Source organism: Podarcis gaigeae (assembly GCF_964106915.1).
Source record: "Podarcis gaigeae genome assembly, chromosome: 11".
Taxonomy (NCBI): Eukaryota; Metazoa; Chordata; class Lepidosauria; order Squamata; family Lacertidae; genus Podarcis; species Podarcis gaigeae.
In genome coordinates this window covers 46024250-46044246 of record NC_139687.1, presented here as the reverse complement: position 1 = coordinate 46044246, position 19997 = coordinate 46024250, and the positions used below count along the sequence as shown (strand labels likewise).

At 43.9% G+C, this 19997-nt stretch overlaps 1 protein-coding gene across 1 annotated transcript in view; it reads right to left on the bottom strand.

Annotated features, from left to right (window-relative positions):
• The window catches only part of C6 (complement C6), a 57517-nt gene extending 38415 nt beyond the window's left edge, over positions 1-19102 (bottom strand). The window contains exons 1-11 of the mRNA XM_083703794.1: positions 19029-19102; positions 18701-18770; positions 16906-17090; positions 15310-15466; positions 13551-13695; positions 12759-12900; positions 10785-10923; positions 9978-10178; positions 5289-5529; positions 2956-3078; positions 1163-1329 (exon numbers count right to left, since the gene is read on the bottom strand). Coding sequence (XP_083559920.1) covers positions 1163-1329; positions 2956-3078; positions 5289-5529; positions 9978-10178; positions 10785-10923; positions 12759-12900; positions 13551-13695; positions 15310-15466; positions 16906-17090; positions 18701-18770; positions 19029-19099 — 1641 coding nt within the window. The 5' untranslated portion in view covers positions 19100-19102. The remainder of the gene's footprint in view (positions 1-1162; positions 1330-2955; positions 3079-5288; positions 5530-9977; positions 10179-10784; positions 10924-12758; positions 12901-13550; positions 13696-15309; positions 15467-16905; positions 17091-18700; positions 18771-19028) is intronic.
• Positions 19103-19997: the final 895 nt, after the last annotated feature.

Here is a 19997-nt window from a genome sequence, read left to right as displayed (position 1 = left end):
ACTCGTAATCTGGGGAACCGGGTTCGCGTCTCTGCTCCTCCACATGCAGTTACTGGGTGACCTTGGGCTAGTCATACTTTTTTGAAGTCTCTCAGCCCCACTCACCTCACAGAGTGTTTGTTGTCGGGGAGGAAGGGAAAGGAGAATGTTAGCTGCTTTGAGACTCCTTCGGGTAGTGATAAAGCAGGATATCACATCCAAACTCTTAAAAAAGTAGGGGGGGACGACTCAGAGTGTTTTACAAAGAGAATAGTTATGTGGTTGGAGTTCCACAACACCTGAAGAATTGCATCTCTCCTTAGGTGCTTTACAAAGTTAGAAGAACATAGGGAGCTGCCTTAAACCAAGTTGGACTATTCTTTTACCCACTTCAGTAGATACCCACCAATTGTCTATACCACTGGTCTTCATCTGGTGGGTAGGTGCCTCCTATTGAGTTGTGGGCTGATCTAATAATAATAATAATAATAATAATAATAATAATAATAATAATAATTTATTTATACCCCGCCCATCTGGCTGGGTTTCCCCAGCCACTCTGGTCGGCTTCCAACAAAACACTAAAATACAATAACCTATTAAACATTAAAAGCTTCCCTAAACTGGGCTGCCTTCAGATGTCTTCTAAAAGTTTGGTAGTTATTTTTCTCTTTGACATCTGATGGGAGGGCGTTCCACAGGGCTGGTGCACTACCGCGAAGGCCGTCTGCCTGGTTCCCTGTAACTTGGCTTCTCGTAGTGAGGGAACCACCAGAAGGCCCTCGGCGCTGGACCTCAGTGTCCGAGCAGAACGATGGAGGTGGAGACGCTCCTTCAGGTATACTGGATCCAAGGGGAGTGCCAAGAAGAACTCTACCACCATGCAGATGTCTGGCCTAAGATTAAGAAACAGGTCTCCCAAAAACATGTTTGGGCTAAAAGCAGGTTCGAAAAGGTTGAGGAAACCTAGTCTACACTGCCTGGTTTCAGTCCTGGCTTGAGATGCAAGGAGTTGAAGCTTGGATCTTCTGAATGCAAATCAGATGTTCTACCACTGAGTTACACAGCTCTTCACCTATAAGTTTATTTTGTGACCAGAATATCCACAACAAGATTAATAAATGCTTTCCCCATTGTGAACCGAGGACCTGTGTTCATCTCTTCATTGCTTCTGTTTTCCTACCTCAAAATCAACGACGATTGGATTGTCTTTGGTCGATTCCAGCCAATTTGTGTACACGGCATGCTCTGGGAAAGATCCTTTCTTTTCCCAGGCCAGTGCTGCAGCGTATTCAGACCTCCCTCCTTTTACTAATGAGATAGACTTTTCAGAGGACTGAAGAAAAGAACCTGGAACAGATTTGAAAGGAGTGGTTTTTGGTTACCAGAGCAATGCTCAAATTCACAGCATCTATTCAAAATCGACACAGACGGTGGTTTGCAGAAAACCACCTGAAAGAATGAATGATATACCGGCCATGACAAACCTCCAGCCCATGGGCATAATTAGGTCTATTAGGTCTCTCTGTTTGGTCCATGAAGCCATTTTGACCAAGCCATTCCCACCTGCTTGTTTCTGTCATCATATATTATGTCAAGCGTGAGTCAGCTTAGCTGAAAATGAGGTTTGTTTTGAAGGCAACTCTGATGGTCAGTACTTGAGCTACATAGCAAGTGCTGGCATGATTATTGGCACTTGTGACGACACAGGGCTTTGCATGCACCAGCTATCATCTGAACGTTGGCAAATGCCATGCCCTGCCACTTGCAAGCTGGTTGTCGCCGCTTGCAGAGATGCTGTTTTTTTTTGCCCACACAGTTTAATCCCAAACTGTGTGAGCAGAGAAAAATGGGTTACCTAACATCACTGAATGTCACCTTAGTGAATTAGAGAAAAACCCACCAAATAGTCCAGTGAGGTCAGTGGCTATGGAATGCTGTCTGACTGTTGGAGGGGAAGTAATCAGAAAATTGGGTGGGAGGGGGAATGGAGCTTGTCCTGAACAAAAGCAGAGCAGACTGCAGTATTACATCAGTGCACCAAAAGAATGGAGACTTATACACCAAGGGAAGGTCACTGGGTAGGGCAGGTGTAAGTTCATTTAATTTACATAGTGTATGCAAGATGCAGGATGGAGCTTTCCACAATACATTCCATTTCTTTACTTACATTTCTTCCTTTATTAGCCACTTGTCAGCTGATACTGTCAAGATCAAACTAGAGTCGACATGCATTTGACACTCTTTATTTATTTAATAAATAAATAAATATGCAAATAGCATCTGCTAAGGGAGGTATTAGGGAGGCGGGTGGTGCTGGGGGATAAACCACAGGTCGGCAGTTCAAATCCCTGCAACGGGGTGAGCTCCCGTTGCCCGGTCCCAGCTCCTGCCAACCTAGCAGTTCGAAAGCACGTTTACCGGCGGGAAGGTAAAAGGTGTTTCCATGCGCTGCTCTGGTTCGCCAGAAGCGGCTTAGTCATGCTGGCCACATGACTTGGAAGCTGTATGCCGGCTCCCTCGGCCAATAAAGCGAGATGAGCGCCGCAACCCCAGAGCCAGTCACGACTGGACCTAATGGTCAGGGGTCCCTTTACCTTTACCTTTAAAGGAGGTATTTCCTCCTAATGAAAATAGTAGCTAAAGAAAAAAAATGAGATTTCCAAGGACAGCGGCAGAGAAAGGGCTAAATTCCTTGACCATGTCTGCTTCAGTTAACCCTCCCCAAAAGCAATTAGTCTCTTACAGTGCTTTGAAATCCTGAACGTTTAGACTATTCTAGTGCAGAATTTAATGGAGGTCATTTTTTAAAGAATGAAAACAGCTGAATCCCTGGATATCAACATGATGCACTCTTTACAAGTATTTGCCATTGGAAAAACAAAGGCTATTGAGGTTATTGCTTATTCTTATTCTTCACCACGACACACTCCGAGGCAATAGGATCACTAGAAATCCACTATCCTTTATAGCTACCTTCATGCTTCTCACTCATTCTGTTGTTGATGCAATCTGTACGCACTTTCTTTTTCTTCTTGAAAAAGACACGCCTCGTTGTTTCTGTCCGGACACACTCATTTGCTTCTTGCTCCGTTAAACCTATAGTGGGAAGATAAATCATGTCCCCAGTACTTTAAAATTCGCAAAGCAACTCAGCATTCATGTTATTTTTACTTATTGTTCTGCCTTGCAAACAACACTGTGGGAACAGCTCACGGTCTCTTTCCGAAGTGGAGAGCAAATGTTGTTCATCAGAACTGGCTAAAACTGGTCAGCGCATCTTAGGGAGTAAGCAGAAAGGAGCAGCTCCTAAGTCTCATGTCTGGCAGCATTCTGCTATTACAGAAAAATAACAATATGTGCCTGGTTTGGAATCAGAATTCCAGCAATCTTAAATAATACAAAATAACACAAACCTAGGCTGGTTCTAGACACATCAAATAAGTGCTTCAGGAAAAGGCATTGTAAACTTCGTATGAGAAATCGTGTTGGTGTCACAGTGTTATAATGCATATAAAACACTTTTTCTTTACCAATCTAGCTGAGCCCCTAATGAGTTCTAGGGGTATGCTTTGACCACAAGATTCAACTTGAGGTCTTTAAGCAGAGGCTTGACAACCATATGTCAAGAGTGCTCTGATGGTGTTTCCTGCTTGGCAGGGGGTTGGACTTGACGGCCCTTGTGGTCTCTTCCAACTCTATGATTCTATGATTCAACTTGCTTCTGTATGTGCAGCTTTAGGGAGCAGTAGGATCTGTTTCAATGCTGCTCTCTGTCTTTCCAAAGCAAATCACTTAGAACCAAATTGGATCCACCCAATTAACTACAATGGATGATGTAAAAATGCCCCCACCCGCCTTTTTCTAGAAGAGGATGAAATTTGTAGAGAGGATGAAATTTGTAGGTACAGCAGCCCATCCAGAATGGATTGCTTGCCAAATTCTAATCTAGGCAGATAAATCCACAGGCAGCTTTAAAGTATGATTTTTCAAACAAAGGAAAAGTCTATACATTTTTCATTTCTATATTGCCAGAACTGGATGTGAGAGGATGAAGCATGCCAGAGTTCAGAAACCTAGCTGCCATGGTGTTCCTGCAAAGCGTGTTCTCATTAATAGAGAGCACGTGTTGCGGTGGGGTCTGGAGGGCCACCCCTCTGTTGCTGGGTGGGTTAGTTTGGATGACCATCCGCAGTGATTGGGTGGTTGGGCAAATTTTGGTGTTGCCATTTAGGGGGTTGGACCAAAGGTTATAAAATGAAGTCACCCAGCTCTGATTAGGCACTTTTGCTGTGTGCATCGGATCACCCGCCCACCCTCCCTAATTTTAGGAATCTTGCTTGACCTTGCTATGCCTGTCATGGGGTTGCCTGCTTTTGGGGCAGGGGCTTGGTAGGAATTTTGTCCACTTGGCTGATTGGCTGGTGCCATTTGGTTTTTGCCTACTGCGTAGCAAATCGTCACAGCTTGTAAGGTTGCGGTTAGGCATTGGTTTAAAAATTGGTTGGTGGAGGGGCATGGATTGGCAGTGCCTGCCCCTCCAATGCTGCTGCGGAAAGGGAATTCCATTAAAGGAATCCAGGGGCTTGCCATTCTTTCAGCCGTGCAAGCCCCAGGGAGCATGGGGGGGGTGAGGGTCTGGTCCCATCTCCATGCTCTCTCCAATATTGTTTTCCCTTACTGGCTTTCGCTGGAATCTGGAAGTCAGTTCTGTCCCTAGGCACGGGGACAGATAGTCATAACCAATGCCTAAGCAACCACTCACATTTATGAATTTTAATAAAGTTGTGGCCAAATTTATGCCAAAAATCTTAAACAAAAATTATGTGTGAAGTGTGAATCATTTGGGGGTGGATTGGAGGACCTTGACACGCAAGGGCAAGATTTACAGGTTTGTGGTAGGAACAATAGGAGTTATAGCAAGATGTTGTTGGGGAAGAGAGCATGGAACCAAGGAAATGTCACTCAAACACGCATACAACCATTTACTCAGTTACCCAAGATGTCATTGGTCAGAGTAGGCATAAGAGAGCAACTGCACTGTCCATAATCTAAACATTCCTCTTTGTGCCCTCTTCATGGGAAATCTAAACAAACATTCCTTTTTCAGGTCCCCTGTCACCAAGATTTGGTACAATATTCCCTCATGCATATCCTATTTCATTATATCACTAAAGAGACTTCTGGAAAAGTTTGGTTTTTTAAAAAGAAATTGTTGCATATGCTCTCCCATTCTCCCCCAAACAGGGCCATTAACTGCTGTTAAAATGGTGATGTGGGCTTATCTTACCTAGCTAACTGCCACATACCTGAATTTCTCAGCTCTTCAGCACTGTATTGATAGAGGAGGTCATACGTGCCCCCCATTAAACCAGAAGTATAGTAATGAGTCCCAAAGTCATCAAATATCCGGCTGTAAAGGGCATAGTTGTACTCCAGAGGCAGGCTGTTGAGGGCCTGTAGGAAAACTCCAGAGAGGTGCAAATCTGACTGTTTCACTGTGAAATTTGACACAGCAATCACCTTATGGACTCTAATAAAGTTGGAGTTCTAAAATGGAAGAATTAAAGTTAGAGTCTGTTCCAGTTGCTAATAAGACACTTATTTGATTTTTATGAACATTCTTCACCAAATGCTCCCAGGGCAGGTTACATAAAATGACAATGGTTTTAAAACAACATAAAATTCATTGAAACCACGAATTAAAAGCACAAAGCTCAACAAGATTACATGAGCAGCAAAACAGGAGTGCAGCAACATAAAATAGCAGGAGGGTAAACTGCTACTCGTCCAAATGCCTAGGACAGCACCTTGATCCAAGGCCAAAAAAAGTATATGAACTGCCAAAAGATACACCTGGAAATGGATGGGCATTCCAGAACTCCTTGGAGCCACCACAGAGAAAACCATCTCATGTGCTGCTGTCACTTGAATTGTAGCGTTTCTCAGGGCTGAATACATACCCCATAAGTGTCCCCCCAAAAACCTGGACATCCCATTTTTTTAATCACAAGAGAACGGCAGCCATTTTGCTTGCTGCGATCTCACAGTGCAATTCCCCCCTAATTAGCACTTTTGGGAGGGCCATGATCTCATATGGTGCCCCCAAACACACATTTTTGGGTGCCATGCTTGAAAAAAGCAAAACGTTTTGCCTGCGGTGAACTATGGTGTGAAATTGCACAAGATCATGGCAACCAAATTTGCCGCCATGCTCTCATGATAAAAAATGGGAAAGATGGCATCCAGGAAGATGGTGTCCCGGATTTGGGCTTCAAAGAGGTGGAGGGTATGTGAATACAGTGGAGCAGTTCACAGGTTCACCTACATACCAACACACACACATACACCCTAATACCTCTAGTTTATCAGTTGCCCAATTCTGGATGAATTTGTGTCAGCACTCAACATCTGAGTTCACCATAAGTGGGAGTGATGGCTAATAGCAGCCCAAAGTACTATCCCTCCATGATTATGTCTCTTCACCTTTGAAGACCAATAAAACCAGCCACCTGCGCCACAACTTATGGTGATGAATTTGTTGGTGAGAAACTTAACTTTAGTTCTTTCTTGGTTTTTGGTTCCTTTTATTGCAAATTACAATAATTCTGTCCGGAATGTTCTATATATTACATGCTATCAGTAAATGGACAAATCACTACCTCCAGCACCAACAATTTATTTATTTCTAAAATCTTTTCCCATTTACAATCCCTGGCCGCTGTTTCTACTGTGATATTTTATACAGTATATAAATGAATAAATAAACTGGTTTAAGAGAAAAGCTTATCTCTACACTGCAGACACTAAAGTAATTATGTTCATATTTGTTTCACTTGGGAAAAGAATTTTTTTACTTATTAATCAAATGCTACCAAGAACATTATTTTAAAAAATAAATATTATACCCCATAACACCCACACTTTTACTGAAACATAGGCTATTATGAATTCATTTAGAATTTACAAGTGTACATTAGAAAGAAAGGACAAATGTTGCACCATGATAAAAACAAAAACCCAACTCACCATGCAGAATATGCTTTCCAGAAAAAGAGAGAGAATTGCTCATTCCATTTATATGCCATTTTTCCTTTAAAGAATTCAAGCCACAGTGCAAAAGGTCCTCCCTCCCATTTTATATTTATGACAACCCTGAGAGGTAGGCTAGGTTGAGATGTCATGATTTGCCCAAGGTCATCTAGTGAACTTCCTGGCCAAGTGGCAAGTTAAAACCAGGTTGCTTGAAATCTACTTCAACACTTTAGTCCCTGAACCACACTAGGTCTCATCTTAACTGCTGCCAGATATATTAGGGCAAAAAGGCATCTAGATTTAGCACCAGTGATATCTGTACAGAATAGGTATGGGTGAATCTGTCAGTTTTGGTTTCTGCCATTTTTTCCCATACTTATCTAGTTCTCCACATTTCCACAGCAGTCTGCCATTTTAAAAAATATATGATCTTGAAAACTCATCTGCATTTTAGTGTAAAATTCTCAAAAGATACATATTTTTACTGGACAATCTCCCCTGCTGTGATGAATATTAGCCTGCTATTTTTCACCAATATATGCACACTTTATCCTAGTATATGCAGTTTTGTACACATTCCTTGACTGAGGAACTGCATTGCAAAATTCAGACAAGTGCAAATTTCAAAAAATGGCTCTGTTTGTATTGTTTTGAAAAGTATGGATGTTTGCTTTTAAATGCAACTCGGATCTAAATTCTCCCTTTTCCCTAGTGCAGAATAACTATAATTGGTTTGGAAGTAAATTCCCTTCATTTTTTTGTCAAGACATGAAAAGAATTGCCTTGCTTGATCAGATCAAAAGTCTAAACCAGCATCACAGCCTTCAATAGCAACCTCAGGCAGTGACTGCCGACAAAAATGGAGTCGCAGAGACAAGAATATTAGCATTCTCAGGGGGACTTCAGTTTTGGCAGAAGTACACAAAACCTAAAACAAACAGTAACAAACACACACCAAAATTACAGCCCAGTGAGGGCTGAATATTTTCAGCAGCCACAGAACATTGATGGTCAGATGGGAAACAGAAAACTGGTATTGCAGGTAAATGCAATACATCTTCCTGAGTTCCTTACACTGATATTATCCTGGAGATGGGTATGGCTGGGTGGCAGGAACCCTGAACTGGAACACCACTGCTAGGAAGTGAGGATACATCACACCATTCTGTTGCAAGCCTCATGTGATGGCCTGGGAATCTGATTCAGAGGCTGAACCGGAGGAATACCAGCCTGCACAGGAGTCCCCGCCTCCAGGGCCGGCTGAACTGGGGCAGGGTCTTGATTCTGAAGCGCCTGCACCTGTGCCGGATCCTCAGGAGCAGGCACCGGGTGAACCCACTCTGGCTCCAGAGGTGGTTGAGGACTCAGTGCCTACAGTTGAGTCTCCCCCTGGGCCCAGTAACCCTTCGGCCTCTCCTGAACCGCAGAGGCTCAGGGCAGAGAGGCGAAGGGAACTGGTTTCTCCCAGGAGGAGTGCTCGCCTTAAGGCCAGAAGAGGCGGGTCTCCTGGGGGCCAGGACCGCCCTGGCCTCAGAGAAGATAAAGGCCAGTCAGCCCGGTCCCAGGTTGTGGGAGCAACGTCATTGTTGAGTACCTGTTCCTGCCCGGACCCAGACCTGATCCTCCAGTGTTCCTGTCCCCGCCTGGCTTCCTGCTTTGGACCTCGCCCCACTCCTTGTGAACTGTTTCCAGGCTAGTGACCCAGGACCGGACTTTGACTACGCCAACCGTAACCTTCCCACCGGGACCAGCACACCTCACTTGCTCCAGTGATCTTTGGTTGTCAGGTTTAATACACATGGTTGTTGAAAGGGTGGGTGTGTAAATGTTGGTATTAAATAGCAATGGAATGCAAAAGCTCCGTCTGCGGTTAATTGCAAAAATGTATGCAAAATGAGCGTGGTGCTCTTCCCTGATAAAAATAGATTCATCTCAGCATCGCTGCATAAACTAACAGCTGTAGTGAAACAGGAAAAGCATTGTCTCTGTTCAAACACAAATGAATAGAACTGAAGTTTTTGATCAGATGCAATCAGGTCTACTGACCTTAATCTCAATACAGATACATTCTCAAAAGACACGCCTTAAACTTTATGATCCCCCAGCCCTGATTGCAATGTGTCTAATATTATCTATCTTTCCTGCGCCACGAGACATTGATGAACAAGAAAAGATCACTCTTATTCCAGTTGTATTTTAGGGGTTTCATTGGGCTTAGAAAAACTCTAACTTCACCCATCAGGAGACATTTAAAAAGAAAAACATATACCGTATTTTTCGCCCTATAGGACGCACCGGCCCATAGGACGCACCTAGATTTGGGGGGGGGAACAAAGGGGGGAAATTATTTTTCCCCCACCCAGGCGCGGGGCTGGGGCTGGGGCGGGGGAAGCCCGAGCTTCCCCCGACCCCAGCCCCCAGAACAGGTCCCAGAGCGATGCCGAAGGTGCGTGCTCTGGGTGGGAGCTTGCACAACCTTCGGGCTTCACGCCAGGCTCCGGGGGGTTGCACGGAGCTGCGCCGATCCCGGGAGCTTTCTGAAGCCTGGAGAGAGAGAGGGGTCGGTGCGCCCCAACCCCTATCGCTCACCAGGCTTCAGCAAAAGCCTGTATTCGTCCCATAGGACGCACACACATTTCCCCTTCATTTTTGGAGGGGAAAAATTGCGTCCTATAGGGCGAAAAATACGATAAGCTGTATATGACATATAATGTCTCTGTCTTCCCTTTCAATGATCTGAATGGACGCCTCTAAACTAATCTGCTTTCAGGCCTATGATACAATCACTTTCAGGCCTATGATACAATTTTCTGCTCTCTCACAATACAGATACTTCAGTGGAGGAAAAGTTTTGTGTTCCCTGGAAAATAAACCATATCCTTTCCCGCTTCTGCTGGTCAAGACTTGAATCCAGCACTAGTGGACAGAGACTGAAAAAACGGAGAGAACAAAAACATGAGTACCTTTTTATATGAAGCTTGCACAGCCTCTCTGAAGGAGGATGAAGACGTGACCTTCACTTTAGTCTTTCTGGAGAAGAGCAATGGGATTCCAGAGGATCGTCTGCCTGAGCTGGAGGAAGAGCTGCCTCCAGAGGAAGAAGACTCTAGAGGAATTAAATCACTGTAAAAATCAGATGCCACATCATCCTCTTCATTCTCTGTCTGTGGAGAGGGAAAACAGAGACACCCTTTTTAATGATATGCACCCACAATTAATATACGGCATGGTTCTATTCAAAAATTATGTCTACTACATCCAGATCAGCATGTCACCAAGGAGGACTCAGGTTCAGATGTCCCAAAAGTCACCCCACAGGGAGCCTTCAGCAGCACTTTCTCCATCATTTTGGCCTAAGAACATGGTTTCCCCTTCATCTTTGGACTCTGGGGATGACTCCACTTTAGTGTCTGCAATTCCACAGCCACACAGGAACATGAATTACACGAATTACAGGAAAAAATTACACAGCTCCCAGAGAGGGTAGAACCACAAAAGGCCTTCAGACGATCAGATCCGTTGCTGAGACAACATCTACCATAGCTCAAAGAGCGGGGAACTGTCCAGGGTCCTGATTTGCCTGCTCTACCTGCTTCCACTTACCCAGCAAGCCTCAAATCCCAATAGAGCAGGATTAATATTGCCCGAAGATACATATATTTCTGGAAAACGTCCAGTCCTCTGTTGCTAAAGTATGATATCATTTGCCTTATAATCATTGTAGAGCTTCTGTATGCAAGATCTGGTGCTTTGTATTTTGTGACCAGTACCTGAAAGCTGACAGTCTCTAAGTTTGCAGGAACTCGAAATGTCTTCCGTGTATCATTGTTTTTCACAAGTGTACATTTGCCTCCATTGAAAGAATTGCCAAGGACTTCTCCTCTGTTCTCCTGTGCCATAATATGAAACCTGGAGAAAGGGAAGATTTCAGAAAGTTTGGCTGGTCACAAAAAGCACCAAGGGCCAACATGTCAGTCAGATAAGATGGATAAATGACTTGACTGAATAAATAACACTGTGTGCCTATGCATACTTACTGGGAGGGATAGCCTGAAAACCAATGGGACTTACCTCTGAGTAGCTAGGCTAGAGTATAAACTTATCCCTCTCAACTTGTCCAATGTTCTTGTCTATCCTAGCTAGGGATGGGGGAGAGAATTGTTTAGTTCACATTTTAGTCTACATAATGTGCACTTCTGAAACCAATACAGGAACAAAAACACAAACTATCTTTCAAAATTCACGCTTTTGCAAATTTTGCAATGCAGTTCTTCAACCAAAGAAGGTGAAGCATAGGCAAATGTAAGAAATGTGCACAAAGATGTGTACATTTGTGAAAATAATGCAGAAAATGCAATATATCAAGGAAGACTGCTTGCAAAAATCTGTCTATTAGGCAAACTTGTGTACAAAAATGATTATATTAGGAAAAAGGAATATGAAAATCCATACAATTCTACATGGAGACTTAAAAAAAAATCACAGACTGAAGTGGGAACGGGGCAAACAGAGCATAAGATTGAAAAAATGAGAAACCAAGAGAAACTGAAACTGACTAGGTTCATCCACCCCTAGTCCCACCTTTCCCATTTATTGAGAATGCCTGTTTATAAAAGCAGAACCTGCTCCTTCATAGCTAAGCAGAAGTAAAGGTAAAGGACCCCTGGACGGTTAGGTCCAGTGAAAGGCGACTATGGGGTTGTGGCACTCATCTTGCTTTCAGGCCGAGGGAGCTGGCGTTTGTCCACAGACAGCTTTCCGAGTGGCCAGTATGACTAAACCACTTCTGGCACAACGGAACATCATGATGGAAGCCAGAGCACATGGAAATGCCATTTACCTTCCTGCAGCAGTGGTACCTATTTATATACTTGCACTGGCATGCTTTCAAGCTGCTAGGAGCTGGGACAGAGCAGCGAGAGTTCACGCCGCCACGGGGATTTGAACCGCAACTTTCCGATCGACAAGCCCAAGAGGCTTGGTGGTTTAGACCACAGCGCCACCCACGTCCAGCTAATCAGAAACCAGCTTTAAAACCACCTCCTATTAGCTCATTCCATCTTTCTCAGAGTTAACACAATTCATCGGCATGAAAGTTAACCACAGCTTTTGGATTTGTTCCTCTTCCCAGGGAACTCGAGGAATTGTTGCTCTGTGAGTGGAATTCTTCTGGGTTTTAGATCGTGGGTTATTCTGATCAAGTGAAACTTCTGTAGGAATTTTGAGGTATCTTAAAAATAATTTAAATTGGATTAGCAAGATTTTTTAGTTTGCTCTGTTCCACCTTGTGGTGGGGAAAGTGTGAAGGCAAGTGGCTTCATTATACCGGGGGGGGGGGGGTAGAGTGTCTGCTGCAGTTGAACTAGACATTTGGGAAATCCAGTCATTGCAGAACAATTGCAAGAGGATGCAATTTGTAGAAGAGGGAGGGATTAATCCTTTCTCTGCCTGTCATTTGCTCCTTGTAATTCCCCCTCCAGTCAAATAAATCCCCCCAACAAATACAAGGAAAAGCAATGTAAAAATACAATATTAAAATCAGTTAAAACAAGTTAAATTATCAGTCATGTTATGGTAATCAATATATTTTTCTGTTTACAACAATTTTTAGGAAACCACAGTGATAATAGTGCATGCAGAAAGCATACTTGGATTGTATATTTATAGTCTGTCTGTAAGGTGTTCTTTTTAACTTATTTACTAGATGTGAACAAGCAAAAGACATCTAAGAATAGCTTCCTTACCCGTGGCCTATTAACTGCACGCTAGGAATGCTCTCGTGCCTTCTGTTGCACACAGCCTTCACACGGCGACAGTTCCTTTCATCTGAATTGTCCCCACAGTCATTTTCGCCATTGCATTCCAAGTTTCGGCCAATGCACCGACCTGTTGTTAGGAACATAAGAAAAGGTCTGCTGTATCGGGGCTAAAGACCTATCTAGTCCAGTACTCTGTTCTCACACAGTGACTGGCCACAAATTTATCGAGTTCACTTTCAAAGCCATCCACATTAGTGGCCATCCAGCCCATCAAGATGCCTGCCAAGATAGATTTGGTAGGCATGGGCCCTGCCTTTCACACCATAGTTTTAAGAGTTAGAAGCTATTGCTTTAGATTATTGAACACCCACACCCACACCAAGAATGTATTATTTCACTTAGTCAAGGATAGGGAACTTGTGCGTGGCCCTCCAGATTCAGATGCTAATCTGGAATGGAGAACTGGTTAGAGAGCCTAAATAAATGGTGTCAGACCTTATATAAATAAATAGGGCTGTATCCAACAAAGTTATTGCACAAGTGGAACAGCTTCAACTCATGCAATGGAACTTCCCCTCCTTCTGTTCCTTCTGTTTCCCCCACACCCTCCAAATTCACTCTGTGTGTTCCCCCAGCAGATTGGAAAGGAGTGCAGGGGTGCATGGGGGAAGGAGACAGTCAACTGCACACATGGAACTTGCTTCGCTACTAAAATGGTTGTAAATTTTTTTGATGGTGCATCTAAATTGAAGGAATCAAGATACAAATATGGGTTACCATTTTCACACTGGAATTTATTCTCGCAGTTTACTTCCTCTATGTTGCATTGTTTGGTTGGGTAGCACCTCCGGGAATCTACCAGTGGCTCATTGCAGGGTTGCCCCTTAAACTGAGAAGGTGTGATAATGGACCTGACACGAAACTGAAAGGACACGAAACAAGGACACCATCACCATCGTCAAGTAATTTATATTCTGCCTAATTGCCAAAATGGCTTCTAAGTCATTTATGAGTATAAAACCCATGACCAAAAATTAGAAACATACCTTATTAAAATACACAGAAAGCCATTCCACCAAAACATTAAAATAAACACCCCCAATACAAATGTGCAGTTAAAAAGCCCATTAAAATAGCACAGCAATTAACAGCTACAACAGGATCTTTAGGCCAGGAGATCGGAGGACTGCTTGTATAACGGTGGCATGCCAATACTGATGGGGGTCTATTGTAGTTCAGCAGGGAGAGCATTCCTTAACACTGGTGCCACTAGTGAAAACAGAGTACGAGGAGGTGGCAGTGAGATTTTGCCTCCCCTCTCCAGACAAATTTGAAGAAATGACAGTGCATGCCTTGAGCTGAATAGTTAGGGGGAAGATAGGAAGGAGCCTTAGATTGAGTCAGACCAATGGTCAGTCTAGCTCATTATTGCTTACAGTGACTGGCAGAGACTCTGCAGGGTTTCAGAAGGAGAATCTTTCCCAGCCTTACCTGGAAACGCTGAGCATTGAAACTGGGACTTTCACAATGGATAGTGAGCTGTACTTTGAATGAATCAAAATACCGCATTTTTTGCTCTTTAAGACTCACTTTTTCCCTCCTAAAAAGTAAGGGGGAATGTGTGTGTGTCTTACGGAGCGAATGCAGGCTGCGCAGCTATCACAGAAGCCAGAACAGCAAGAGGGATTGCTGCTTTCACTGCGCAGCGATCCCTCTTGCTGTTCTGGCTTCTGAGACTCAGAATATTTTTTTTCTTGTTTTCCTTCTCCAAAAACTAGGTGTGTCTTGTGGTCTGGTGCATCTTATAGAGTGAAAAATACGGTAATACAAAAGGCTCACTTGCATTTCTCATTGCCTGTCAGGCTTCAGGGACTCAGTTTCCTCCCCCCATCCCCAATTTGGTCGTAGACAAGCAGAACAAAGAGAAAGGAGTCTCTTACCAGTTAGAACTTTAATGATCACAGCTAGAGAAGAAAGAATCCATTTCAAAGGAATGAAGGTGCTCCCAAGTAAGGGTTCCACCCACTTCCTCCCTAGTCCCCCCCCGGGTCACTTTCGTGTCTTGCATCCTGATCTCGCAACCACTGTGCTTCCTGTGCTGCCACCTTATCTGCTCTCCTTGATCTTGGGCTAAGCGGCTGGACCAGGCAAAACTCAGCCCTCCAGATGTTTTGGGACTACAACTCCCATCATCCCTAGCTAACAGAACCAGTGGTCAGTGCTGATGGGAATTGTAGTCTCAAAACATCTGGAGGGCTGAGTTTGCCTATGCCTGGCCTGGATGCTTTCCAATGACAGTGAGTCTGTTAACTGTCTCTCTCCCAGTTCTCCTGCTCCTAGCTGTTCCTCACCCAGTACTTCCCAGCTTCTGCCTTCTGAACTATGTCCCTCTGCAAACCACTGTTCCAAATCTATTCAGGATCCTGATCGGGGGAGGGGGAGGCTCCCACCATTCCTCCTCAGTGCAGCCCTCCTCAGCACGGTCCCTGACACTGACTTCCTTTCATGCCCCCCTCCCTTCAATTTTTGCACTTACTTGTTTTCTAACACAGGGGTCACATTCTGACCAGGGACCAAAGTTTCCAAGCTGGCAATTGATAGGGCACATCTGCTGGTTGCAGGCCCTGGATTCCTGAGTTGTGCAGAGTTGGCCACAGAGGTTTTTGATATAATAGTCATCCATCCTGATTTGCCTAGAATACAGGGGGGAAAACCCGTGTTTGTGGCCAAGGGTTCCTGTCAAGGGAAGCAAAATAATTCCCACCTTGGAACCTGCCTGCCAAAGAGGACAAATGAAAATGAATTAATGGGCAATTAGTTGCTGCAAGGAAGCCTTTTGTCTCGAGGACGCTTGAATGGACCTGGAATGCTGCAAGTTGCACTGGCTCTGCCACAAGGGACAGAGGATTGAGATGCCTGCCTTGTCTGACAGAGGGCTGATAATAACTAAAAGAAAAAAAGTTTATTTGAAGCAGTTCAGGTTTTCCAAAACTTTGGGGAAGAAGATTAGCAGTGAGTCACAGGGGCGGAAATTGGCAGATAAAGGGCAAACAACATGCATTACTGTTAGTATATAAAGCTCTTAACAGCTTGGGGGCAGTTTACCTGCAAGATCTCCTTACGCCATATACACCCACTTGACGACTTCGATTTGTGGAACTGGCACTCTTACAAGTGCCACATAATACAGGCAATGACCCCGTCTCCCATTGGTGGCACATAAGCCAACTCCCCCCTGTTATGCCCCATTATGCTCTGTTACTCCCCTGCCCCCCATCACACACACCCAGTTACACTTCTGGGTCACCCCGATGCACAGGTGTCCAGTAGCACATCAACTGGTCATTGCCTGTACTCGTTCTACATTTGCAAGAAATTGATCCTGCAGTGTGGCAACACCCACTCTTAGACTGAATCATAGAATCATTGAGTTGGAAGCAACCATGAGTGTCATCTAGTCTAGAACTCCCTTGTGACGTTAACGTATGAGAGTGCTGGAAGTGAAATAGTTAAACAGCTTACCCAATCAGAACCCAGGGGGTGGAGTCAGAGGGACTATAAAACCAGCTCTGGGTGGGGTGAAGGGAGGAGTTCGTTGGGAGTGGGGTGGTTGATTGGAGCGGGAGTGAATTGGGAAGAGTCTGTGGGTAGATTGAGTTAGTGTAGCAGATTAAGCTGAGTCAGGAACAGTTAGGGGCTATGAAGACAAATCAATATCTGAGAGGTGGTTTAGTGAGTGAGAGCAGGTAGCGGAAGTTATAGGTCTGGATAGGCACCCCATGATTGTAATTGACTGATACCGTTTATGAAACCACACGCTTGTTAAACCGCAATAAATAAACAGAAGTTTATGTTCCAATTTAACCTTGACCGGACTCAGTATTGTACCAGGTAGGGCCTGGATGGTGGGAGTGAGAAATAAAGTGGTGGCACAGCGATCAATAGACGGTGAAACATCCGGGGACCCTGTGTGATCACCACATCCCTGTCTACAGACATCAGGCAAACACCTTCCCTCTATCCTTTCTCAATGCCTGCTGAAAATATTTTCGTCTAGGCATATTCCTAACAGACAACTTGAAAGATAAAAAGGTATCAGTTTGTAAAGTCAAAGGTGTCGTGTCTCTCCTACCTTTGCCTACTTTGAGTGCCATAATTACAAGTCCTTGAGCAGCTAGACCAGGGAGACCATGGGTAATGGTCACAGTAGCATCCCACGCTGCTGTCAATTGTGGCATGCAGGAGGAGGAGGAGGGGGATGAAATTCATTTTTCTCTCCATAGCTATAGGCAGGGAGTTAGCAAAAGTCAGCAAAGTCTGCAATGCAGAAAAAGAAGTTGTCATTAGAACAGTTCAACATCCGTTGCTATAATATGGCAGCTTAATAGCTAATCTACTGCGCGGTGCCCTGCAGTGAATGACCGAAGCTGAATCAAACTGTGATAATCACTGGAAGTGTGTGGTGAAAGCAGGATGGGACCCCAAAGCCTTTAATACGTACCACTGTGCAGTGGTGTAGCAAGGTCAGGTGGTACCTGGTGCGGAGAATTTCTTATCAACCCCCCCTCATTGAAATCTAGTTGGACTCTCAAGAGACTGTGATTTACTCACAGTATAAAAAGACTGCCTGTGATCTACCCATTGCTTTGGGGGGGGGGTTGGCAAAAGTTGAACTTTTTTTGTATTCCAGGGTTTGGGTCCAGAGTTCCCTCCACCCTCGGCTTGTTTGCTCACCTGCCTCCTTCGTGTCCTCTCCCTACATGCCTGTATGCCTCCTCCAGCAGCCCAGGAGTATGGGGTTGTCAAAACGAAGGGGGGAGGAGGAAAGACTGCCCCCTTTCCCCAGACAGATGGGGAGTCACAGGCAGGTGGTGGGCCGAATGTCACCCCCCTCAGAAATGACACCGGGGCGGTCCACATCCACTGTACTCACCTTGCTCCACCCCTGCCACTGTGAACAAGCAGTGAGGAGAACTCAGGCTGCAATCCTAGACCATCTTACCTGAAGTCAATGGGACTTACTTCTGAGTAGACGCACCTAGGATTGTTCCGCAAAGGCATATTCATGAGCAAAGTGTGGGTGGGGGCAGCAGCTGTATGCAAGCTCTGCCCCACCCTTCTCATGCACACATTATTTCCACTCAGACTTTCACCTTTCCCGTGCTGAAAAAGGAGCCATACAGCCCCTCATTTTTCATTTCCCCCCTGATATTAACATTTAGTCATCACATTTAAAGCACATGACTTTCTGGGAACCAGGAATCTTTTACTGACTCTTAAAGGAATAATAAAAGAGCTTTCAATGTTCTTTCACATCCGAGAATAATTAGCCTCCTCAAGAAATATCTCTGCAATGCTAATTCCTCTTGAATACAGCCCATAAGCAGAGCACAAAGTATCAAAACAGTTGTGAACCTTATAAACATTTTAACAATTACATTGCAACAGTTCCTCTCATCATTAAACTTCCCAATTTATGATAATATTCACCTCATTTTCAAAACAACCCCCTGATCCTTTATATATTTAGCTTTCACACGATGTGACAGAATTTTCTAACCATTTTTATCCCCGTTTACAACATTTCAAAACATTTTGTCAATATCTGCTAGAATTGCTACCTATTTCTTCATCGACCAGAAAAAACAGCAAAGCTCCAGACCTGCCTCAATGCCAGAACAGTTTTACTGGCTTAATTTTCATAAATCAGGACTCTTTTAAAGGTGCAGGAGCAGAACGGGGAAATAAAAAGGTCAAACCCAAAGAACAACATTAACAGTGCCATGAATAACACCACTGTTCTTCCAAAAGTTGCTAAAGGACTGCCATCGAATTTCAAATCTATCATTCAAGATACTTGCTTCACTCCTTTTAACTAAGCCCCTATTTCACATACTCAACAAATAGCATTATAAATCAGTTCCTACAGAGCTCATAATTGCAGTCCTTGGGATCAAAAAATAATTCTCAAAGTTCTCCTCTGTGACAGAGCATTCCCTGCAGGAAGCAGAAATCACACCTCATTAGCAGCTGAACCAGATTAACAACATATCTTATTCCCTAGAGGTTTTTTTCAGCTCTGAGACCTGAAGGGCTTTGCCACACCCCCATAAAGCATTTTTGGTGCATTCCTTATTTTACTAGGAGGATAGCAATTGGATCTTCAAGAAGAGACACCCAAACTGGAGATCTGCTATGTAGGTTTATTCACAGTAACCATGAGTCACCTTGCATGCAAATACTTAAAAAACCTACCTGTGCAATTTGTGTGAAAATAATAATTCACAGAAGGCTTCTGCATGCAACGTGAATCCCTTTGGCGGCATCTGTCAACCTAAATGCAATGTGGACATTAGCCCATCAGAACAGGAGTCTTTATACAGCGGTGGTGCAACTCATAGGTTTTGTTTGCATTCAATTAAAATATAACCCAGGGATCCAATCCTAAACCTGCTTAACTATGGGAGCAAGTCTCATTGACATCGTGCTGTATCATGACTCGTGAGTAGACATAGTTGCAACTTGTACTTACAACAGTAGCATAAGTGTCTGTGGCTTCCATAACAAAAATAAAAATAAAAATGAATAAGTAAACCAGTGGAACTTATTTACTTGCCAGATGTGTACCTTACATTTCTTGCTATGAGTTCATATGCCAATAGATTCTAAATACACTAGTGGCCAAAATTGTGGCAACCTTTTGGGGAAAGTGTATTTCCGAGGTTTGATGGCTCATAACACCTGATTGGCTCTCTAAACGCTCATGCTCATTGGCTACATTCAAATGAAGGAAAGCTACTGCCTATCAACCTAAGCAAGTTGTGCTCCTCTTTTCTGGCTATTTGGCTATAACTTTTGATAGAATACAAATTTCCTCTTGCTCTTCCTTTCTCCAAATGCCCCAGTGCCATCTCTAGATCTGTTCCAGAAGGTTGGGGAAACCCCCAGAACAGATTTAGGGTGACACAGTGGGGTGCATGGGATCAGGAGAGAGAGGAGAAGTTCTTTTGTGTAGATCTGTTTTGCTGGATACTGCCCACAACCCCAAGTTTTGCCTTGCAATGTTATCAAATATTTTTATGTGCTTTCAATTTAAAAATAAAATAAAATTGTTCTATATATGTTTTTCTTTTATTTCTAATGAACATGTTTTATCACAATTGTGTTTGCTGCCTTGGGGGAGGAAGGGTGGGATATAAAATTTCATTAAGAAGCTATGTAAGT